The 26,069-nt window shown below is 35.8% G+C and overlaps 1 protein-coding gene across 50 annotated transcripts in view; it reads left to right on the plus strand.

The window, feature by feature from the left end:
• KCNMA1 (potassium calcium-activated channel subfamily M alpha 1) overlaps positions 1–26,069 on the plus strand; it is a 412,923-nt gene that overhangs the window by 326,096 nt on the left and 60,758 nt on the right. For all 50 annotated transcript variants that reach the window (XM_015866684.2, XM_015866674.2, XM_015866673.2 and 47 more), the window contains one exon: positions 22,967–23,060. In XM_015866684.2, the coding sequence (XP_015722170.1) occupies positions 22,967–23,060 (94 nt within the window). The remainder of the gene's footprint in view (positions 1–22,966; positions 23,061–26,069) is intronic.

Raw genomic sequence — 26,069 nt, forward strand, 5'->3', positions numbered from 1 at the left:
TTTTTCTTCTTTCCTTTTGGTTATAAAAGCTGACATTTCTTTTTAAGGTAAATGAGATCACATAACATTGTATGAAACTTCTTGAAAAAAAAGAAAGTAGCTTTTGCAAGAATTAGTATTGTAAGAATCTGATGTCTAGTAGAAAGTGTCTAGTAGAAAATTTACATATTTGATGATGTACATGGGATCTAGTGTTAATTCTTTTCTGTGTTGAGAAAGTAAAAATAATTTAGAATATTTTTCACTGTGAATGAGTTTCTCTTTTATAACATTACATTGTTTGTATTTGCAGTGAATGAAATCCTATTTTCACAAAATATAATTGCATTTAAATAGCTTTTAAGTTTATAAACAGCTGTTTGGAAAAGCAAACAAACAAAAGCAAAAGCAACAAAACAGGAAAATCAAAGTAGATAAATTTAAACTATTAGTGTGTGTGTGTGTGTGTGTGTGTGAGCACATTTTTTTCACATTTTGGTAGGTTGCTGCATAAACAGCAGGCAAATGGTCCGAGCATATTTTCTATTGCAGACTCACGTGAATTAGAGTGTAGTGACACTCGGCCACTGGAAAATCTAGGGTGGCCTACAAAGTGAAATGATGTTACTCATATGATGTTTCTGTTTAGGTCTGTGCCAAATCTTAGGTGCCATTCAAGTGATTAATTGATACAGACAGAATCTTAACCTGAAACATTTAATTTATGTGTTTCTGCATCACCATATGGCTGCTTGTCTGGAATGGCAGAAGTTCAAGTTCCAAAAGTCTTTATGTTGTGCCCACTGCCACAGGAATTTTGATTTCCAAGCAGACGGAAGGACACATTCTTGAAATTAGTCCCAGGCATATCTAATTCAGTTTTCAAGAAAACATGTTTTGGCATGTTCTGATATCTCTGAGAAGTATTATGTGTGACTTTTGTGAATGTTAGAGATCTCTAGAGCAAAAAATAAAAGCTAATGATCACTGTATATTTAATTCAGTGATCAGCCCAAACTCTTATCATCATATCTGGGAGGAAAGACTGTACCAAGACAAACTTTGGATACCAAGGAGAAAGCTCAACTTTTGAGAGTTGCCAAAGTATATTTATATACCTGTTAGCCAAGCCCAGTTTAGAAATGTCTGTTCCATCTGCAGTTTTAGTGCTATCAAGTGGTTTATACAAGGCAGACAAGTTAGCTGCTGAGTCTTTCTCAAAAGTCTTAAAATTATTTTCAGTGAGATTGGGGGAATATCCTTGATTACCTCAAGTGTTAAGCCAGGGCTGATATATCATGATGAAGCTAAGTCTGTCAAAGTAGCTAGCAAGCGAAGTCAAAGAATACTGTAGCTGCTTCGCTGTCTTGTTCTATGTAGGACAGTGCAGACCCTGCATGTGTACCCTTACAACTTAAAGAAGAAAATTCCATAACCAGAGCTGAAGTGCTATGTCACTTAGACAGAGATTTGATGACTTAGTCAGTGGGAATAAATCATTAGCAGGACAAGCACAGACATTGGTCAGTATGTCTACATGGGAATGTTACCCATCAGGAGTAGCATTCTAAGATTTAGAAAAGTAATTATAATCAGCTTACTTTTGTGGAATAACCACATATACTGGAGAATATGGTGCTTTTTTTGTAGCCACTAGGTTTTTATTTAATGAGATTGATGAAAATGGACAATTAGAATAAGATGTAGTGCCAAATAAATTCAATTTAATTCACAACAACAAACTAAGTCATGAAGTGCCTTTTATAACTGTCCAATAAACTCATAGTAAGCCTGCAAACTATGTTGTGGGCAATAGATAGATTTATGTGAACCTAAACTGCATTATTTTTTTCTTTTTCTTTTCCTTCTTTTTTTTTTCTTTTTTCTTTTTTTCATTTTCTTTTTCTTCCTTCTCCTTTTCTCTCACAGATTTTTACTTCAATTCCTATAAGAAGTCAGTAAATGTACTTGGATTCTGGATTGTGTTTCTGACAATTTAAGTGGGCTTAACATTACTACTAAATACCTCTACAAGACTGTGTGTGTCATTTAAAAGTACCAAAAACAATAATAATAATTAAAAAAAAACACACATGTATGTTTTAGAGGGTGCTCACGTTTACAGAGAAAAAAATATTTTGTGTAACTTAGCTTAGATAGAAGTAAACTGCAGTAGAGTCAGACATACCACAGTGCATCATAATAATGTAGTCTGTATTGCTGCTGGGTAATGGAGAAAATAATCTCATCATCTTTTTTCTTCATTACTTGAATGACAGTATGAACTACTTTCAAGAAAGCTGCTGTTAACAAAACTAGCAAACAGAGTTTTAAAGCATGTAAAACTAGACAGAGGAAAGACTGCAAAATATAATACCAAAATAGGAGATTATTCTGAGATGATTATGTTGTAGCCACTGAAGTCAAATATTTGTGCATGTGAAAGTTTGATCATATTTGTAGCCAGCTGTATAACCTGTGATAATGGCAAATCAGAAGCCTTGTGTATTGCTTTATGTGTGTGAATGCACTGAAACCAGAAAACATAGTTGTAGAAATGCAAGAATAGGAACAAAAAAAAAACAAAAAACAAACCCAAAACAAACTCAACAAAGAACAACCCCCCAAAACCAAGCTGTTCCTTGTCAGGTAGTAGAATGGTAAAAGTCAGACTTGTTTCCTATGACCAGAAAATATATTACTGGGGCAGGCTGAGGGTTGTTTTTGTTTGTTTGTTTGTTTTTGCTTTTTAATGCAGTATATACCACTATGTTGACAGCAGGATGTTCTGCCCAATTTGTGATGTCTGTGATAATGAGCTGCAGTCTTGCATCACCTTCTGGTAGAGAGGATGAGGGATGGGAGCATGCTAAATTTAGCAGCATATCTTTGAAGTATTGGAAAGGTGGGGAAGGGAGAAATCAAGAAGTCTAGATTTAGTTCCTTTATGTCTTTACATCGAGTAGTGATTCTTACCAGGATCATGGGGAAGGGACTAGTGAGTGGCTTCTTTTGATGGGGACAGGCTAGAAAAAGTGCTGTCAGCATCCTGTGGAGTGAATTAAGTGGAGGGTATTATGCATGGTGACATGGAAATTATGTTTGCATTTTTAGTTTCTGAGTGTGGCTGGTTGTCATGAAACTCACCACGACAGTTTCTTACCACCAGGCAGTAGATTCTTCCTGTTACCTCCTTGGTGTGGGACAGATGCTAGCCGGTTAGCTCTCCATCTCTACTGTTTCAGAGCTATTTCAAGCGACAGATGCCAGAGCTGGCTCAGATTCAGCTTGAGCATTTCTGTCATAGCCCTGCCTTGAGCCCAAATTCTGACCTTTACTATATGAAATAAAGTACTTATGAACAAGCAGTGGCTTGATCCAGAACAGGCTTGGAGCAAATGTCAAGTGTCAAGTCAGACTCTTGCCTCCTTATTCCACCTGCATTAGGAACCTAGATTAGGCCCTAGACTACAGCACCGACTGCCTTAGGCTTTATGGGTCTGGAGAGACATAACTTATTAACAAAGAGTTATTAAAATTTTATCAGTTTTATAACACAATGTAAATGCCTTCTATGAATCTACACTGTATTCATTATCATTTAAAACGTTAATTAAGTCAAAGTTGCATTTAATTTAGTTTTAAATGTGCCTTTGGGAGGAAGCTTTTAGAAACAGCTGCAGGATTGAGAAGCTCATTGATGCTGGGATGATGTTAGTACCGTATTTCAGGAGAGGTCCCCAAAATTGATTGCCGTTTTGAGTCTGAGCTAATTTATCTTGATGTTATTGGTCAAGGTCTCAAATTAATGAAACAATAACATCAGAGATTTATCAGTTAATGCTAATCACCTATACATTTTAATGCATAATTTGTTTTCTTTTCAAATTGCTTCCAAATTAAAATGAACAGTTGATCTGTAAAGCCAGTACTTCTCATACCATATTATTATTATTATTATTATTATTATTATTATTATTGCCATTATTTTAGTTGATGCCTTTATTGATTGTCTTCTTTTATAATTTAGAGGAAAAAAAATATGTTTCCTGACTTGGAATATTGTCCATCACATTCATAGAAAGAGAGTCCTCTTGACTAAGAGTAATACATTATGTGTGTTCTGAAGTTATTGTATCTATATTTATTACAATGTACAGAAGGAAGTACTTATTGAAATATAAGTGGTCCAGCTCTCACCCTGGAAGCCAGAAACAACTTGAAAGACATTTTTTTTCCATTTCAGCGTATTTCATACTGAACTCTCTGAACCTTTTCAGATATTTGTATATGCTTTGTGAGGTTTTTTTTCTGTGCTATGTAAAAATAGGAGATTGTTGTCACATAAGTTCAGGTGTGGCTCTTTAAGTATCCTAAAACCTAGCCTCCATGCTTTGTGTTTGGTTTGGTAGAGGATATATTAGAGGGAAGGAGTTTGAATAGAAGAGTTTTAATTGTTTTTTTTTTTACAAAAGAATCATGGATTTTGTTTAGTATATAACTTCTTAAATACACTGATAACATACTTTAGATTAAATTTCAGTTGTACTTCTACAGTTTGAGAATATTTACCAGCTTCTGCTAGCATTACCTTTTACAAACACACTGATATAACTTTCACTGTGATATTTTATATGTTACTGTATACTGTTTTGCTGTGATGTATTTTTTACCAATGACTAGGGAACGTACTATATGCTACCTCACACATGCATGCTTCACTGATACCAGTTGGTACAGTTGCACTGTTTAGTGCAGTGCAATTATTCTAAATAGGAAGGATAGAGAAAGTGTTATAATTAGAGTGTAAGATCTGGTCAGTGTAATCTGATTAAACTTTTCTGTGGATATTTCAGTCTTACTAGAAACTCTGCCTAGGCAAAAATGAAACAAAAATGGCACAAGGCAGAGATTCCAGTCTTGACTGAGATACTGACTTACTGCATGTCTATTGTTCCTTTTCCAAATATTGTATTACATTTTGTGCTACACAGGGCTTTGAGATCATTATGTTTTGATTTACTGAATATAATCACAGGCATCCTTATGACAGTGATTCATCTAGGGATGCTATTTTTTATGTCATCTGATCTTTGCTGAAGATGGTCATAGATGCGTGGTGAGGACGAGAAGAAAGTGAAAAGAGGTACCTAACAGAAAGGAGGAATGTGGAAATTATTGGATCTGCCTTGCTGCTGTCTAATTTAAGTTTTGGAAAGGGATACTAACTAAGAGGGCATTAATAGATTTTGTTTATTTGCAGCAACAGGGACAAATCTTTTTCAGATCTCTGGGGAAAAAAAAATCATCTCCAGTTTTAATCAGTTTCTAATCTTTACTTTGAATGAAGATCTTATTTACTGTTACGAATTGCTGAATGAAATCATAGAATCAAAGAATCACTTATGTTGGGAAAGACCTCTAAGAACACCAGGTTCCATAAAAAATAAAACAAAAAACATTGTGGAATCTGAGAGGACTGTCAAGACATTGTTCTAACACAGATTTTACTTGCATTAAGTGTTCTGCTATCTCCATTCTCATATTCCTAACATTGCTGTTATTCTCTAGTAGAAGTGGTACACGTTGCTTCACAGAGCTACAATGAGGTTTTACATTACAAAGGCTTTACTGCAGAGAAAGAGTGGCAACAAGAAAGTGAAGTTTTTGAATAAACTTTTTGCCTGAATGAATGAGCAGATATGCCATCTGCCACTTTAGAAATCTGTGTTGCTGCTTTCTTTTAGTAGCTGGCCTCTTTTCTAGAATATGAGGGCTGCTCCAAAAGTAATTACTACTGTTTTATTATCTTGACCCACAACATCAGAGGTGGATGTTAGTGGTATGGCAGTAGAAGTTGAGCCTTCCCACCAATATTCCACTACATTTTGCAGTTGTGTGACAGATGACAGTGGTGGAGCAGTCTGACAAAAGGAAGTCTGACATGGAAGGGAGGATGAAACAAAGGAGTGGAACTGAATTCATCCATTCAGAAAAAACTGCACCCATTGACACTCATTAATGCTTGCTTTCACATTTCCAGAATTTTTCGGAGACTAAGCAGTGTGTATGAGCACAGTGAGGTGGTGGGTGGTGCATTTCAGCAATGGTGACAGCAATAGTGGCAAGATAGCTCTTGTTCATTTCTGGCAAAAAGCGCATAGCTAATGGTGGTAACAGTGTTGAAAAATGGTGTTTTGTAGCTGAGAATTTGCTCTATCAAATACTGTTATTGTGTCCTTTGCATCTGATGCAGTTTCCATGAGAGTGTATAGGAAACATTGATTTTGCACCAACATACATGTATATTCAAATATTTAATTGAATATGTTTTTCTTCTTGCTGTCATGGCTAACAGGATGTACCTTATTGATTTCTTCATTCAATCTTAATATATTCCTTTAGAGGAAAGGTGAGAGAACAGGGACAGATGTCAGACTCAGCACAAGTTCTGTGGTGATAATCATAACATAAGGATCAGCAGAGACGGGAATCTGCAATGTAATCCTCACTATGTAATAAGAACCTTCCATAAATGGAGTCCAACTTACAGGCATCTTGTCTTATGCTTTGGAGAGTTATAAGACTCAGTAAAATCCTTTTGTTATATTTGAAAGAGCCCACAATTTGCTGTGACAGGGAAGACTCAAACCAAGACTCTCCAGTCAGATAACTCTAGGTTTGTCTGATATAAAATCAGTCTGAAGTTCTACAAGAGAAGGAGTTGGTAGTTTTTTAACCCATGGGCACCTTTGCCATCTGTGCATTGATTTATATCCCAAGTATCTGGTGCCTCATATATGTGCTACGATATACAATTATTTTATAATTCTGCCATTCTTGTAAGTCTCTACGCTTACAGTTGCCTTTTTTGAGCATGAAATTATTTTAATTATTTTAATTTTTGCATTTGATGTCCCCGTGGTCATTATCACTTTTTGTTTTGTTTTTTGTTTTTTTTAATATCATGGTATTTGGGACTTTTTAGTTATGAATAATTACTGAAAATACTATCTCCTTGAATGAAAATGCATACTCTTTTTATTCAGGATTGTTAGTGTTATTAAGCTAAGTGTCTGATGAAGGTCTAATGAATTTATTTAAATGCTGCAGCTCATTCATCTACAGTTTTTCTGATATTTCTCCTTCTAAACAGATAGAAAATCTGCTGTTTTGCATCTCATTTTTTAGCTTGAGGAAATGAAAGAATTATATCCTTGGGCTGATATATTCAGCTCTGATACTGAAATTCTTTGTACTCCTCAAGAAACATCCTGGAGTTGCCCCTCTGGTCCCACAGATTTCCTCAGCAGTATAGTTGGGCTCTGCCCATGAGGAAAAGAAAAAATCTGTCAAAATAGACATTTGTTTTTAATTTGCCTTCAGCATATGAGTCTTTTGTCTGCCCTCTTCTTTCTCCTCAGGCAGGACAAAATAAAATCCTCAGAGGTAGAGCTCCAGGCAATTTGTTTTGGGAAGATGACTTTCTTGACAGCTGTCAGTGTCCCCTGAGCACTGCATTTCTGGATCCTTTTAGTATCCGACTTTCAAAACATCTGGCAGCAGCACTATTTCCAAATACATTGACATCCTGTGGCATTTTTGGTTGATATAGTTACTTCCAGGGTAGTAACTGACCCATAAATTTTATGGTAGCCAATATATCAATTCTTTGTTTATTAGAAAGAGTTCATCCTTCTCCAGTTGTATATGGGAAATTGGTAATAACAGCCTGAACCTCTGATTAATCATCTGAGGCAAGTGTTGGGTCAGCTGTGGGAGCACAGGTGAGAGTAATTTAGCTGTGCTCCTGGAAGGGGTGGAGCATGACTCCACCTCCTCTAGACCTCATTTAAGGGCTGACCACCACTAAGGTGGCATCTCTTGGAGATTGCTCCTTGGTGGAGATTGCCTCAGTGGTTCCCAGCAGACTGAAGGTTTCCACACAGTTGAGTTTTTCCTGTAAATAACCTTTTGGGTATTTACTATCATCTTTTCGTTATTGTCACTGTACAAGTTGACTGTAGGCTTTATTGTGGTGTTAATGAGATAATTAAACAGCAATATTAGCAGTGATTTCCTGCAGAATTTACTTTATAGGCCTGGTGTTATTGTGTTGGATTTCTTTTTCTTTTCTTACTCCTTTTTCTTTGTCATGCTGACTCATTCAGAAATGAACATCTTGTCTTAGCTAGGCAGCAAGCACCTCTAGTACAGCACTGTGGCCATCCTGTCAGAATTCTCCATTGCCGTTTTTCCTTGCCTCTTATTTCAGGATATTTTATTGACTAGCAATGAAGCTGCTGTTAGGCTACCTTCAGTTACTCCCTTAATGTCCATATTTGCATCAAGTTTTTTAGCAAATGTTTAACTTCAGCTTCTGTTCTAAAGCTGTTCCTCATCATTGGAGTAGCTGTTATCAATTTACTTTGCTGGAATATTCCTTCGTAAGTTGTTATCTGCATATTTTTTTTTATACTTTTTTATCTTTGTAGGTAGTCTTACATGATGTGAGATAGCATTCATTTCCCTCTTACATTAATTATAATTAGCTCAACCCTAACTTCAGTGTGTGTTCCAGTGTTTTCAGTGAAGTCTTTTTACATAACAGAGATGTAATTAGAGGGAAGTTATAGTTCTCTCTGTTTATTTACTCCATTTTGATTCTATTTAGGTTTTATTTAAAAATGTGATCTTTCCCAAATACACCCATCCTTTTGAGTACAAATCAAATTGCTGATATAAGCAACATTGTAATTATTTATCACCATTGGATTACTTAGTTTACACTTTATTTTCTACCTTTAAGAAATTACCAGCCCTTTCTTCTCCCTAACAGTGAATTTTAGCTGAACAACTGTGTGCTTGGGCAGATGTGAGTATTAATTATTTTTCAGGTACTTTTTAAGATACAGTCTGACGTAGACATCACATATTTTTATATATATATATATATATATATATATATTCCCTCTTCTTTGTTTTTCCATTGTTTACCTTAAAATGTCTTACTGAACTTCTCTAATTCTCAATAGAAATGAACCACGGGGCCTGCTCCAAAAGTATCACAGAATAGCCTGGGTTAGATGGGACCTTTAAGATCATCTGGTTCTAACCCCCGTGCTATAGTCCCTCTTGACCAGGTTTCTCAAAGCCCCATCCAGCCTAGCCTTGAATGCTTTCAGGGAGAGGGCATTCACAGCCCTTCAACATGGTTCCCTACCAAATCCTTAAATCAAAATTGAGGAGATGTGGATTTGTAGGGTGGAAAATTTGGTGGCTAAGGAATTGGCTGGAAAGTTAGAGCCAGAGGGTTGTGGTCAATGGCTCTATTTCCAGTTGAAAGTTTGTGATGAGTGGTGTCTGCAGAGGTCTGTCCTGGGACTGGTACTATTTAACACCTTTGTCAGTGACACAGATGTTAGTAATGAGTGTACCTTCAGCAAGTTTGCTGATGACACCAAACTGAGTGGTGCAGCTGATACAGCAGAAGGAAGGGGTGCCATCCAGAGAGACCTTGATAAACTCAAAAGGTGGGTCCATGTGAACTTAATGAGGTTAATCAAAATAAAGTGCAAGGGTTTGCACTTGTGTTGGTGTGATTCCATGTATATATATAGTCTGGGAGAAGAACTCCTTGAGAGTAGCACTGCTGAGAAGGACTTAGGGGTCCTGGTTGATGGAAAGCTTAATATGAGCCAGCAGCATGCTCTTGCAGCCCAGAAAGCCAAGAGTATCCTATTCTTCATCAGAAGAAGGATGGCCAGCAGGACAAGGGAGGTCATCATCCCTCTTTACTCTGCCTTCGTGAGGCCCCATTTCGAGTATTGCATCCAGGTCTGGGGCCCCCAGTGCTAGAAAGTTGTTGAGCTTTTGGAGAGGGTCCAGAGGAGAGCCATGAAGATCAGAGGGCTGGAGCACCTCTCCTCTGAAGACAGGGTGAAGACAGGGTGAAGGAGTTGAGCTTCTTCAGTGTAGAGAAGAGAAGGCTGCAGGGAGACCTCAGTAAGACCTTCTGTGTTATTGTGCTCTTTTAACCTGTTTTAGTTTTTATGGGAGTAATTGAGAGGCATTACTTTTGGAGTAACCTACATATATTCCACTTCTATTTCAGATTTTATTATTTTTCTACTATTTTATAGATTTAATATTAGGTAGCTGTATCTTGTGTATTATTATATTGATATATTTAACATACAATAATGGATTTTTTTAAGATACATTTGTTCAGAGATAAACAGAGCTTTACGACACTGAAGTAATTCCTAAGCATTTCCTAAAATAGGGAGCATTTAGAAAAAAAACACACAAACACAAAAAAAAACTGGTTTCTTAGTGTCACAGACAGTATTAAACTTTAATAAGTGATAAAAACTTCATATATAAAAATAGGCTTTTAATATAGCAGGTTGAATCTATTTGATTCATTTGGATGTTTACCCTGTGAGTTACAGTATTTTGCATAGGAAAATTGGTTTGTCAGTTATTAACATTCCCCATTTTTATGAAAGCCGTACTTCCATTAATGGAGTATTGTTAAACTGCAACCATTGTGCTAAAAATCTGTCTTCCGTTAATACAATACCAGTTTACAACAGCTGCTGAGAAATGCTATTCTAGACTTGTTCATATATGTGGAGAAAACTCAGTATAACCAGCAGATGGTGCTGTGAGCTCAGAAATAAGTAGTAAAGGAAACATCTACGATAACTTTTTTTTTTTATTTTAATTATTATTAAGTAATAATGTTATGTAAAGAAAAAATGGATTTGTACTATTTCTTATGGCTTGCATCTACTGTATATGGACATTCCTTAATAGGTATATACAGTGTAAGCATATGCATATAAGGACAACTTCTACATAAACAAACACGGCATTTTATACTTAAAGATGTGAAAACGATATTATGAGCTTACAGGTAACAGTAGTTTGAAGATCTCCATCCCAAAGGAATATTACAGCTGAAGCTGAAGGAGTCTTGGGGATCACTGAGCCTGATCTTATTAACATTTAATAAATTGAAGTTTTTCCACTGATGTGGATGAAAATCAGATAAGGCTGCTGATAAGAAAGGCAGAGTTAAATGTCAAGATTTCAGTTCTTGTTCAGAGACAAAAGCACTTATACACACTTTTGTATAGGGTAAACAACTGCCAGAAGGGAAAAGAAATTCAATGTTAGCTATGATTATAGGGGAACAAAAATGTACCTTAGGCAAATTAACCTCTTATTAATACAAAGAAAAAGCCCACTTACAAACACTAGGAATGAAAACCACTTAAGCAATTTAGCCTAAATTTTGTATTTCAGAACTAAGACAAGGAAGCAGAGGAAGAACTCAAGAAACCGTAGGAGTTAAGTATACAGTCCCCTATCTTTATAAGAATTTTATACAAATCTCTCCTTCAGTCAGCTCTGTTGTGCTGACAGGGAAGTGGGCAAGGGGACCTCGTATCTTTTTTTCAGGAAGTGACTTGATGAAAACATCTTCATCAAAAATGTATTTTTGAACTTGTCATGAGCAGGCTAGTGAAAAGTTATTTCAGTTTAAAATTTCAGGATATGTAAGTTGGAATCACAGTGGAAACGTGTGTATTTAAGATGAAGAGATAAATTGGCACTTTGAACTGGATAGTAAAGTAATAATTCTAATTAGACATCTGCATGGTGAAATCTACGCTTCCTGAACCTCTCAGGAAGGAAAATGTTGCAGCGAGGCCTTGTTCAGATCTGTAGAATAAGTAAGCATACAGCTATTCTTTTTCTGTACATTCTGTCATCTCTGTAGCAAATACAGGATTTCTAATCCCAAAGAGCAAACCAAACCAATCAGCAGGGTCTCCTGTGATCTTTTTTCTTTTCTTTTTTTTTTTTCCTGTTTCTTCTCACTTAGTTATTTTTATCTGTTTTACATTTTTCTACTGAATATAGCTGATCGGATGGAAACTGTAAATAGACACAATGTTGGTCTTTGGTATTCTGATTTTCATTGTAATAGGGGCTAAAATTTCTGGATTTAGCGGTGATTAAATGGGCTGAGTTTATTCAGTAACAAAGTGGAGACTTCTGCTTAGTAGCAGCAAGACAGATTCCTCCCACAGTTTGACAGAAGGACATAATTACACCTACCACTGCTCTACTACCTCTGTGCAGCATCTTGTCCCTGTGTGTCCTTCACCCATGATGTCAAAATCCTCACTGAGGCAGCAGGCTAGATTGCTGTGTACTAAAACAAGGATAGCTGATGACAATGCACTGAATTTAGAACTATGGGTGTGAAAGATGTTATCAATACAGTTTGCTGTGTGATACTACTCTTTAAGAAACTCTCCCAGAGCATGCCTTTTGCCTTTATATGTCATGCCTTGGGGAATGGTCAAAGCACCACTCATAGTGAAATCCTTTAACAGACACTGTTCTTTTTTTCTTTGGTTGCTTTATTTGTTTGTTTATTTTATAAGGAAAGAAAAAAAAAAAGTTGCCTCAAAAGAAAAAAATATGTTACAGTCATTTGATGTGAAAGATATACCATCACATCTAATTAAAACAAAACAAACTAAATGCTAATAACAATTTACTCCTATCACTTACAAGCATATTGTATGTTTTTATGAAATATGTTTTCCAAACAGCAACAGCAACCTTAAGCTATGCTGGGCAGATCTGTAGAAATGAGTGATTATCAGCAATGTTTTCAGATAATTTAGCCACTTGTGTCCTAGCAAGAGCTGTGAGTGAAGAATATTTTTAAGAGGACACTGACTATAAGGAAGAAACCATAGGTTTGTAACAGGTCAGTAGTAGAACTAAATTTGAAGTCAGTAGATTCCCAGTCCTGCTTGTGGGCATGAGGCCATCAGGTATTCTATTGAAAAGTTAAAAATTGGTTTTGACCAATCTTTTTATACTTTCCTTCTGCTAGATGCAGCAGCTAGAGCTCTAAAATTGGAGTTGCTGGCTAGTTGTGACAGGGTAGGGCACACAAGGGCCTAAACAGCTCTTATTTCAGACACAGTGATAACATTTCACTGTTTCTCTTCCTCAGTGTTCAGACAGCAAAATAGCTTGTCAAAATGGACTAAAAGAATTTTCAATTTAATAGGGAGAATATTTATACTGGTTAGTTTTCTTATTCACCAATGTGTACTCTCAAAAACAAAGTCAGTTGCTTTCAGTTTGATTTTTGTTCAGAAAACAGACCCCTATTCAACCCCTACAGTGTAGACACATCTCTTTCTTCACACTTATCCCAAATAGTTGGTTGCAATATGTAGAGAAGTCAATTGTATAACTAAATGGACAGCGCAAAAGAAATGCATGGATTTATTATTATTATTTGGGTGGTTTTTAATTTGACAGTTTACCAATGACAGTGTAATGTCTTCCATAAACAATTGCAGAATGTGCCATAAATTGAGAAGACAATTGAGAACGGAGAACGTAAACATCAAGAAAAATGTATAAGAGAATACTAAATCTGGAAACAGAAAAAAAATATTCAGAGTTCAGTGGCGTTGTGACTTAGTCAAAGTTAGTACTGAATTAGAAATTAAACAGCTTTTTTTTCCTACTGTGCATGCTCCTAGGAGGAAACAGAAAATGGTTTTTATATGCAAACAGTACTGCTCTTCATATAGGAACTGCTCTCTAAAGGGACAATATGCCAGGCCCATGAAATTTGAAGCCTTTCTTCTCTGAAGTGTCCAAGGCAATTGTGAAATGGTATATATATATGGGAAGTACTTTTTTCCTGTCCCATTTTATCGACTTTCATCCCGAAGCATGAGATATGAATAACTCCTGATTCAAAGTCCAATGAAATTAATATGTGTTTCTCTGACTTCATTGGACTTTAGATCAGCCACAATTTGAACAGCCTTAAATGGAATCTTCAGTTACTGAATACACAATAATAGAGAAATGGTAACAACTGGTACCCTTGGAAAACATTCTTAGTATCTATGCTCTTGAATTAAACTGGAAGAGCAAAGGGAAATCAAAGTTCTACGCTAACCTTAAGGGGTTGCTCTACCCTTAGAAATAAAAGTAAGGCTGCAAGTAGTATAAAAATATACATAGCCTGAGCTTTTTTTCATCAAAAGATTTGAGTTAAAGTTTTGCAGGGTTTGTAAATACCTCTGCAGTTTATCTTTCATTCTGTATCTTTGTGTGACCATAAAAGTTCAGGAACTTTAACTTACTTTGTTAAGGTTTAGCACAATATCAGAGCAGCCATCTAGAATGCATAGCCACATCCATTCTAGTAGCAGTCTGCATTTTGTCTTAAATATCTTTATACAACTTTCAGGGAAAAAAAAAAGATGAGAAAGAAATCTGTAGCTGTTTAAATCATTTATTTATTTATTTATTTATGATGAGAAGTAAGAAAGATTGAAAGACACTCTATTATTAGTACAAAATTTTATCATCATATTTAAAGAAAAGGAGAAAACCAACACACACAAACAAACAACAGGAAAAAAAAAAAAAAGAGACCAAAGTAGAGCAATTCATTTGGCATTTTGTCAGTGTTATCTGCATTTAGCCAAAAGGTACAAGCCTTGGACAACAAAAACTAAATAATAACAAAAAGATGCTTTATTGATCTGCACTGTTTCAAAGAGAATGTTTTGTGTAGGCACCATTCAGTATGTGCTATTTTTTCTGAAATGATACATCCTTAACATTCTTGGATCTTGATGTTTTAACTGCTTTAAATGGCACACAATACAGTTTCAGTGAGCCTATCCTGCTTTTCTCATGGTGCTAGAATGTATAGACATGCAGCATTATAGAGCATTATATAGACATTCTCTTCTATGAAAAGGAAAACAAAACAAAACAATGTAATGAAGTTCCCCGAGTTTGCAGTGTATATAGAAACCAAAAAAGCAATCTTCTTTTATTTGAATTACCACTTCAGACACCAAACACTGCTCTGTGGTTTCTAAAATTAATGTTCTTGTATCTCGTCAAGCACCACTGCACTGCAGTTTCCAGTCAAAAGTTTCATTAATTCTCTTACCAGAATAAAAAAAATTAAAAACAATTTTTTTAAAAAATCCATTAATAATTATAAATTTACCTCAAAAATAATTCATTGTTGTAAAGTGATTTTTTACAGAAGATTAATAATATTATTTTTATCTAGACATGCTCTGATTAAACTATATTTTGATAGACTGCTAAAATCCAACCCAAACTGATGGGGCACGTTTTCTGTTCTGAAGCTACCTTTGATAAGAAATGCATTACAAACTCATCAGTTTAGCTTCCTGTTAACAAAGAGACAGCAGCCGTCTGGATTATTCTAGATCCGCAGTGAAACTGCCACACTATGTATGCTCAAACTAAAGCTGTGCAAGTTTGACAAGGGGCAGATGAATCCAGGAGTTATTGTGCAGGGGTTTAAGTCTATGCGGCAGCTGACGGTTGAAATAATCATCTATACATCGCTCTGAGCTAGCTTGGGAAAGGTTGAAGCTGTATATTTTCAACATATCTAGCCTAATGGTTAATCTGTTGTCTTGTTCAGGGGGTGCTGGGTGGAATCACAGCAATAGCTGACAGTTTGGAGAAATTGCTGTGGGTATTTTCAGTTGCCTGATTCACAAAGTGGTAGGTAGCGAAGTCTAAACAGGCTTGTCATTGAAAGAGGGAAGTCATGCTTGCTGTCGCTCCCACTGAAAGTTCTTTGGTAGCCAAAAGCTCAATCAACATATTGATTATTTGCTTTGAGTAATACAGAACTGCAGCAACTCTTCACCCACCATATGAAAGCTGGGCTTTGTGGAAGATGTGCCATGTTGCAGAACAGTGATTGCTCCTTTGGAGGGCAGCTGGGAGGATGCTTTGGAGAAAGAACAGTGATGCTGGGGGGAGAGAAATGAAATCCTTTTCCAAATGATGATAGTCCAATAGTTAAAAGCATTCACTGTGCTTCTAGTGCTGGATCTGGCATATCTGCGCAGGGACAGGGCATTACTCACTGCAGAGATTAAGAGGGTACAGTATGAATTAGACTGAAACAAAAATGAAGTATCTGCAAGTGACAGCTCTGGCTGATGGCTGACTATGAAGGAAAACACTGTGTTAGTGTCTGATGAAAGCGGTGCTAGAAGCCCAGCAGCTGATAGAGCTGGGGGAGGAATGGAGTGGTGGGTATTGGTGGTGGTTGTTTAGAATGTCTGGTTTTGGTCGGGATATTTTTTCTCCTTTAAAACGCATTTTCATCTTCCCTTCCAGGCAAATCATGCTGAAGCCAGTTTCAGCCATTTTGTTGAAAGCACTGCACTGGTATTCTGCCTTGTTAAATTTAAATTAAAGCTCAGCCCAGTTTTAAGTTGTGGCAAGTGTATGCTTACAAAGAATAAATAGAGATTGCCATAGGCATTAGATTAACTGCATTGGTTGTTTTAAAAATGTTCAGGGAGTTCCAGATTGCATTTCAAATTATATTCATTAGAATAAATAAAATGTATAGAAATAGAAACAGTCATGATTCCCTAATGCATTCTGTAGGCAAGCATATATTCATTGAGCTTAAAAGGGAATTGCTGAGGGTCAGGGGAAAGGGTGGGAATGTATGCAGCTTCAGACTACCTTCAGCTAAATCCCATTCATATAAGGCATTACTTTTTACCCATCTAATGTTGACAGGTTTTTTGATCAAGTTCTGTACAGTATTTTCCAAAATACCTTGAATGTTCACCCAGACTGCAGTTAGAAATACTACAGAAAACATCAAATTTCTTAAATTACTACTCTTATCTACTTCCTTATTGTTTGCTATTCTCAATAAGCTATTCATTTGCTCTCAAAATGACCAATAAATGCCATGATTCTTAATTAAGAATAATAATGCCTTTTGGGTACATGGTGAACGTCCTGAATAGTTCTCACAGACTGTGGATATGCGTACAATGCAGGCAGAACACTCATCCTGTAACCATTTTCCTTGAAAACAGTTGCTTGTATCATATTAGATAAAGAAAACCTAATTTAACTGTGACAAGAAAATAGTTCTTTTTCTGTAGGCTTGCTGATGCTAAACTCATCACATACTTGGAGTGGACCCTCTTGATTGTGAACTTCTGGTTTAAAATTGCATAGTGGTATAACAGATTACCCCAGTCCAAACAGTTTGGTTGCCAAACCTCATGAGGCAGTGACGGTCAGTAAGAATGTATTCAGTTCCCTATAATTAAGAGCAATCTCTGTTTTGCAAATGTGTTTTCCATGGAATTGAGCCCACATAGCAGAGCAGGAATGAATTCAGATTTTTAAGAAACTTCATAAAGGTAAAATGCTTTTGCTGAACAACAGAATACTTTTTAAAACACAAGTGTTTTAAGTTCTCCACATTGTATTACGTGTCTGAGAAGTGACACTGCTGGCTTATCTTTCTCTCCTAGTTATACAATAGTTCTTAATCTGAGAACACAGTTATATGTGTGTTCAAAATTGCATCTCTGTGCTTACATGTATTTCCTTGTATATCCCTATGTGTTTGACACAGGCTGTTTAGGATAAACAACCAATTTTACTCTCCAGAGGTTAAAAATATGTAATTTTATTAGAGGAATGGAGAACGCACACAGTCTTGGGAAAACTTGATCACTTCTGTATGGAATGTGCCATAAGACATTCACTGCTATGGAAGTTTAGTGATAATTAGATCTCACACATGAAATGATCACTTACTGAATTCCAGAATTGAGTGTAAGAAGATGATGTTTCATTGGAGGGGAGATAAACATTATTAGTAGGTTTTAGTCTTCCTCCATTGTTTGTAAACATGCTTGATGCAGGCAAGTAGACACATAAAGAGTATTTCCAATGTTAAAAATAGTTTAAAAATAGAACAAAATTTATATGTTTTAAATTGTATGAATGCCTATGGGTTGTGTAGGGAGATAGGTCTCTACAGATTTATTTTATCACCTGAAAATTGTTTCAGTGGAGGGATACCAAAGATAGAAGTACAAGGTTTGACCAAAATACAGTGACTCCAAGGTAAGACTGATAATTTTCATGAAATTTGCAACATGATACGTAGCTTTTTTCTTTCTTTTTTTTTTTTTTGGCAGAAGTTTTGCTAATAAGATACATGCTCTCCATGAATGATTTTAAATCCATCTGAGCTCTCATGAGTGTGCATTCTTAATACTATATATTGGATGTTTTATTGCTATCAGAGACCAGAGAAACACCAACTCTGATTCTGCTCTTACTGATTTTCTTCTCTGTATCAGTCATGGTAGAGGCAAGAAGAGATCACTGAATGGGAATGGATAGATTGATACTAAGTATTTGAAACTACTTAAAGAGTACATTAAAATAACTCCTGTAATTTTGCTAAATTTTTTTGCTAAATTGTTTTGCTAATAGATGTAGATTTAGTGCTTGAATACAAATGGCAAGCATGTGGATGGTATTTATATATCTGCCCATAATAATGTTTCTATCTGATGGTAAACTACCCAAAAAAACCCATGCCAACTTGCTTAAACAATTTTGGGCTATTGTCTATTCAAAGTTATCCGTGGAAACTTCAAGGCAATTCAAATGTATGCAAACAACGCTGCAAGATTATCAGCCCATAACGTATATTAGGGGAAAAGTAAATAAAATTGCAGGTATAAACCTTTATTTCAACTGTAGAAACTTATACTTTAAGGTATGAGGTCTGTAATTCCACATTATGTCAAAACTGATTCATGGTTTGAAATAATTTCTAATACAAGGACATTAATTTACATTTTTTCTTATTATTTAGAAGTAAAGAATGCAGCTAGATCAAGTTACCCAAAAAGCTCATATCAATTCAAGAATACAACTACTATTGCACTGGTTGGTGCCAAGTCCACTGAAGGAGTCCCGGAACCTGTTCCACTTGTTAATAACCGTAAAGGGAGCCTCTTCCTACCCAACAATCCCTCGCTGCTGCAACTTAATTTATTGAATTCTGTTGAACAAGGAAAATCTACCTACTGTAGATTGCAAAGGGCACTCAGCTTGCCTGTAAAATATCGCTACCACTCCCAAAAGCCTGGGTTGAACCAAGATCTCCGTAGGTAGCCCCATAGTTGGATGCATAAAGCAATTCCAATTGGTCTGTGCATGGTTTTCCAGTCTGTTTTCATTGTGACTATGACATTACTAATGCTCTCTGAAGTGCTTACAGATGTGGGTTTCTCCAGATGTGGTGATTAATAAGTTAATCAAAATAGCTAGTCAACTAATGTTTCTGGGTGGTTTGTGCTTTATTTTTCATATGGTTTATTTGCTCTGATGAATTTACATTCTAGACAGAATGAGTTTACCAGCTCTTACTGTTTCTTCAGTAACATAAATGGTATTTCAAGTCACAGTTCTTTTTGATGGTCCAAATATGGTGCCCATAAGCTTTCCTTCTCTTAACCTGAAAGAGACAGATTTATTAAAAAAAAATATATTAAAAAAAAAAAAAAAAAAGGTGAAAGCAAACAAACAAAAAACAACAAAGGAAAAAGTTATGAGCTTATCCCTAGTTTTTGAAAGACATTCCCTTTATTTTACTTAAAAAATGAAATGAGAATAAAAGTCAACTAATATGTTGTTACAGATGTTCAACTCCACATTAAGGCTGTCAAAATTACCAGCACATCTTAAATCAATTCATGGAACATTGTCTGGAGGTTATGTCATTGAAATAATGAATTCTCTTTACTCAAGAATAAGCAAACATGTTAAAACATCAGTGTAACTTTAAATTAAACTCCAGCATAAACCAGAGTATCTGAAGCCTCATTAGATTTGTCTGACATTTTTCTAACACTGAGTCTTCCTGAACTGCAAAACTATTAGATTCTGTGCGTGATAGACAAGTGAGCACTGGATTGTTACAACACTATGTTAAGTTTTGTACTTAGGGATGTGCAAAGAAAGCTCTTGAAATTTATTTGAACTCAGAGGCTGGATTGAATTTAAATTCTATAATGTGTCCAATTCTTGAACTTATTTGCACTTTCCTGAAAGCTGGTAAGGAAAATTTCACGAATATAATATGACTGTATTTTAAAACAACTTCTGTAGCATAAAGACATCAGATATACTAAGAATCGGGGCACATTCTCAGTTACAAAAGCACTAAGTCAAATACGGATATTATATATATCACAGATATATATATCACAACCCATTATTCAAATGTGTCTTTCTTAAGAACAAGCACATCAAAGACCCCCTTTTAAATTAACGCAGGCAAAACCCATGAAACTAAAATGATATTTTATGACTTTACTAAAAATTTTGCTGGATCTGTTTCTTCAAATGTGCAGGAAATATATAATTGTATCTGAAGGATAATCATTAGATGTGTTTTATACCCTACTTATTACTAAGAAGTGAATGATCGTTGTAATGCTTTTAGGAACCAAGCCATAACGGTCTCCATTCCATTCATATTCTTCAGTTGCATAGATTCTCTTCCCTTGTTCTGATAGAGTAGCATCCCTAAAACTACAAAAATGCTATGAACTGCATACAGATTTCATTGAAAAACAAAATCTTGTATGAACATAATATGATTAACATTGATTATCTTTCATTACTGCAATAAAAATAAATGGCCTTATGGCTTAAGAAGGGCATTACTTTAGTTACAAATTGAGATCTCAGAAAGATTTGCTGACATGTGTTAACTAGTGAGCTACAGTAACCTTGGAGTTTACAGGCAGTTAGTGATAGTAACGTAGTTTGAATATGACAAGCACATATCAAAAGAGGAAGTTTATTTACTGTAGATTCTGTATCAAAAATAACAGCAGACTGCTAGAAATCTATATGTGATTACTCTGAATGATTACTACTAAAATTTTCTTTTAGAAATTGGGTGGTAAAATAGTATCAGCTGTTAGCAGTGGAGTACTTTAACGTTAGACCTTATAGTACAAAAGATTTTTGGTATTTGAAAGGCATGGATGAGTCTTTTCAACTAGCTGAAAACTTGGTAAAGTACATTCATTTGCTAGTGATTTTTATTGTTCACAGAAATATTTTTTTTTATATAACACAGTCTACAGTTGTACTCCTGTAAGATTTTGCATGTGTTTGTGATAGGTATATAGATGTCTTACAACATTAAAATCATATAGCAGTATACTTTACTAGGGGCACAATACTGAATCTATTGACAATCTTTCTGTAGCTCCACTGCAGCCAATAAAATTAAGTGAAATTTAGGGTTATTACTGCCAGGAGAATGAAACATATCAATTGTAACTGAAAGAAAATTTCAAATTGCATAATCTTGAGAATTTTCTATGAGCTTATCTATCTCCTAGCCAAATGAAGAATAGGACTAAACTAATAATCAGTAAGCATCTAAAATCAAGTCAAGTCAGAAGAGGATGGCTTTGTCTTTTTGAATACTGCCTGAACAGAAAAGAAAGTTAAATTAGTGAAATTAACCATTATAAGACAGTCATTGCTCTTATCTTATGCACAGCCACTTACACAGCTACTTGGAGCATTTTTTTGTTTGGTTGGATTTTTTTATTTTCATTTGAAATTCTGTAGCTTGCTTCATTTGCCTGGATGTGTTAGGTAATGCCAGGTCACTTAAAAAGACAGCACACCTCTCTATTCAGGGCCCAATCCTTTAGTTTTGACCAAGGCAAATGAACTTTCATAGCTAAAAACTAGACATGACAGACTAAAAGACGGGCTGCAATAAAATATTGTCAGAAAAGGGCTAAAGGAGAAGAATGTTACTTAATTTGTCCTCAGGTAAATGTAGGGTGGCACATATCCAGGTTTGTAGTTTTGGTGTTCCTCCAATGTAGCTCTCTGCAAACTGATTTTTTTCCAGCTTCTGCTTGTGCACTGCTGATGTGTATTAAGCTCATTTAATTCAGCTGCTGCTACTACTACTACTACTACTACTAATCTTTTTCCTTTTAGCAGATTTCTAGATGTCAGTTGTATTACCTTCTAGTTCATTTTGAGTTAACAGTAGGAAAAAATAAGTCTTATTTTTCATTCTTTCCATTAGAATAATTCAACATTAGTGTGAATATAAGATAGAAAGCATAATTCCCTTTGCTAGCAAATGTAAACCTTGTATGCAGATTATTAAGTACAGTAATGATCTTGAACCAGTAATGATGGTGGTTTATTCTTCTAGAGGAGCTATTAGGAAGCTGCAGTTGTTTAAGCAATGCACACTGTGGCTTAGGTTATCTAAGAACAGTTTATGATTGACAAAATTGTGAGTGATTTTACATCTGGAAATTGATCTGTCATTGAAAGTGCGCCTCATCCTCATTAGAAGATTGCATAACATATGCATCCTCTGTTACACAGGTATTGTCTCCCCACTACCATTCAACCTCATTCTGTTCAATCCTGTTACAACTCCCTTTTGTGAGAAGGGTGGAGTGATGAGGTCTGACTTGTGCTGGAGATCTGTGCACAATGGCAGGCTGTGCTCACAGTCCTGACTAACTGAATCATTGAACATAAAGGCATTGAATATTTTACATCTCTTCATGAAGACTCTGTTATTTGGCATGTGAGGAGCAAGAACCAACTGGTGTCTGGCTCATTAGCAAAAGCAGGCTGGCAGCTGTTATGTTTGTATTGCATATAGTACTTTATCTTTCTGGAAATATAGCAGAGCACTACTAATTCTACTTTTCTGTAGGACAGATTAGCTAAAAATAACACTCAAAATAACCCGACTGTATTTGTCCCTCCTTGTTTTTGAAGTCTGAAAACAATTTGAACACCTTTGTTCAAAAGCCTGGTACTCTTATCTGCTTCTCCTTCAAACCAATTTCTCTGACTAACATGTATTTGATTTTTATTACTGTTAGGTCTATGTTAGCAATGAAGTATCAGTGCGTGAATGGACATAGAGTGTGTGTTCTTTGCTACTTCACTTGTATTTCATATGGCATGCAGAACAGTGCTTAATCTCATGAGTTCCTTATATTTCCAGTTGAAGATGAGCAGCCGTCAACACTATCACCCAAAAAAAAGCAACGAAATGGAGGCATGCGAAATTCACCCAACTCCTCACCCAAACTGATGAGGTAAGACTGTAAGAAACTCATATCTTCATCTCCTTTCTTCTTCTCTTCCTCTTCTCCTCCCCCCACATCAAAAAATAAGGGGAGGCGGTGGAAAAAAAGATTCTTAGATGATTTCTGAAAGGCTGAAGTATTTATTCTGTCAGCTTGTCAGCAGTTAATGATAGAGTTGAAAAAAATTCTGTCATGAAAAACAGTTTGAAAAGCTGTTTGAAAAATACATAGGCTTTAAAGTCTTAGCTGTCACCCTGTCCTGCCTGTGTGTAGTTCTTAAACAGCAGTGGCACTAATGATAGCACTAACCAATCAGAGGAACTCGTGTGGTTAGTTTGCCTTAGGCAATTCTCTTTTTGTTGGATTCCCTCTGAGTACTGTTTTCTGTACTTAAGGCCATATGTGAGATGTATCATCACAATCAAAAATGAACCTGAATATTACCTTCCTTTTATCCTGTCGATTGAAATCAAATTTCTGTTAATTGATTTAGACTGATAAAAAAGTCTAATAATCCATATACTTGCCAAAGCAAAGTTCAAAACTAATGCTGTTTTTACTAAGGCTAAAAGCACGTTAATTATGAAATACAAGGGTATTTTAAAGGGTAGTATATACTCTAAAAGTAGGTAATGAAAACATCATCATAAGTGATATTTTTCCCCTGTTGCTATATGTACATTATTTTACACTTGTAATATCTTTGTATCACTATGTAGTTCTCTTTAATAGGACAGTTTTCCTCTAAGAGAGTTGTTAAAACTAAAACTGCAATAGGAAATTGGAATCTATTAAAATAATATGTCGTATGCATTTTGACTACTGTACTTTACCCTTTGGCTGCTCAGGTCAGTCAAAAAAGGATCAAATAGTCAACATGAAGCTTTCTGCAGGGAGGCTGTTCCTCCTCTATTTTGCATATCTGAAGCGGTCAGCCTGGAATCTTAGCCCATAATTGTGTCCAGAACTAAGAAGCATAGCAGAGATTTTCCACTGCATACATATACTGAAAAAATTTAAACTTAGGTACATGAACAGGCATGTTCCTGCATGTCCAAACATATAGTTTGGAGGTTGGGTGTATGTATAACAGTAGTTACTCTGCATTTGCAGAAATTAAAGGGGAAAAAAAAAAAAATGATATGAATGTATAGCTCTTTATATAAAATCATTCGTGATTTTTCTTTTATTATTGACATTATTTTGTTCCCTTAAAAACTTTGGATACATCTAGGTAATATTCCTCTTTACATTTCAGTCAATAGACCAGAAATTTTGTTTGGCCATTTAAAGGAGCCATCCATGTTTGTTAATTGTTACAGCAATATAGGGCATATTCAAGGACATAACTTCTACTAGTCTTCTCCACTTCTGCTAGACTACAGAACAAAAAGTGTAATTGATTCACAGAGGAAAATGCACCCAGCTGAGTCCTTTTCTTTTCTTTCTCTTTTCTTTTCTTTTTTTTTTTTTTTTTTTTTTTTAAATAATTGGCCATCTATTTCTGTTAAAGGTATCATTAAAAGTTCTTTGCTTTCCTGTTTGCTCAGCCTAGCCCATATGACACTGATTTACATGCTTGTTTACAGTTTATGAGGAGGAATAAAATGAGCATACTGGCAAGCTTCTCATTTTTATGATGCCAGTTGTCATCCTATCATCATTTTCAGTTAACTTACCTTTGGACAGTCTTCTTATCTAGCAGTAACAGTTTTAACCATTTATAGTTTTAAAATTGTGGGAGATTGCCCCACGACCAAATTCTAATTTGGGGGAAGTAAAAATAAAAAGGGAGAAAGAAAGAGAGAGAAAGAGCTGAAACATTTGGAGCTGAGTGCACTGTCCCTGTTTGCTATGTAAAGTATGCCTCATTTCTTTGATCTTGAGTAATAATAATTCTGGAGAGTTATACTGTTTTCATATGCTTCAAAGCTGTGTCAAAGTTTTGCTGCTTAAGGGTACTTCTTTATTCTATTGGCTCTTGGGTACTGAGATGACAGGTCCTCTGTACTAGGTGCAGGCTTTTTCAAGTCATAGCCTTCAGCAAAACATCAAATTACCAAATACAGGGTAACATACTTCTACACAAATGCCTTTCCAGTAGATATATTATACCATATATATTAAATACTTTAGTGTTACACGGTACATTTTATGTGCAATAGAAAGTGATGGTTTGAGGTAGCCTTAGGGGTACTTTTTTCCACAAGCAGAAAAAGCTAGTGTATACCGTATCAAGTATGGTTTTTACAGGACTTTCTGCCCGAAGGCCTTTGTAAATAAGTAATGATCAACAGATTGGCTGTGGGTTTTTGAAAAGCATGCCTGTGTCAGTTTGCATGATGGGGGAAGATTTTCAAAGTGGAGCCTGCTTTCATTGCCTGCTGAAGAGGGACTGAGGGAGAGTAGTCGTCCTGAGCCTGAGCTGTCTGCTCAGTAGCACATCAGAATTGCTAAATATGGGTCGAGCAGCAAGTGGAGAACTTGCTAGGCTTCTGGATCCAGACATTGTTTTCTTCTCTCTTGCTGCTAAATTTATTCACCAGCCCTCTCTTGGCACCCTCAGCCTTCTCCCAGACCTAATGGTTTCCTTGTCTTACTCTTTATCTACATTGTCTTAGTTTTTTTTTCAAAGCGCTAAATAAGAGAAAACTGATCGAATCTGAACAAAACAGTTCCACTTTGTGTACAGTAGCCAGGCACCATTCAGCTATTTGATAAACAAAAGTGGGCTGTGTTATCTGCAGTTTTGTATATTTGCAAATTTCTGAAGGGACAATTACTTGTTTTCCTGCCCAGAAATATTCAGCCTATCAAGTAAAAGTATACAAAAAGTAAATCAGCTGAAACAGTGTCATATCTGCAGTGGGTAGTTACCTTTGCAGTGTCTTTCCTAAATTTACACTAAAAGCTTGTTTCCAAATGCAGATTCACCCCTACCCTCCCACAGAAACAGCTGGCGGACTGTTTCCTCAGCTGTGGTCCTTGGTCTATTGGAGGCATGGAGAACAGGAAAAC

The sequence above is a fragment of the Coturnix japonica genome, chromosome 6, assembly GCF_001577835.2.
Source record: "Coturnix japonica isolate 7356 chromosome 6, Coturnix japonica 2.1, whole genome shotgun sequence".
Taxonomy (NCBI): domain Eukaryota; kingdom Metazoa; phylum Chordata; class Aves; order Galliformes; family Phasianidae; genus Coturnix; species Coturnix japonica.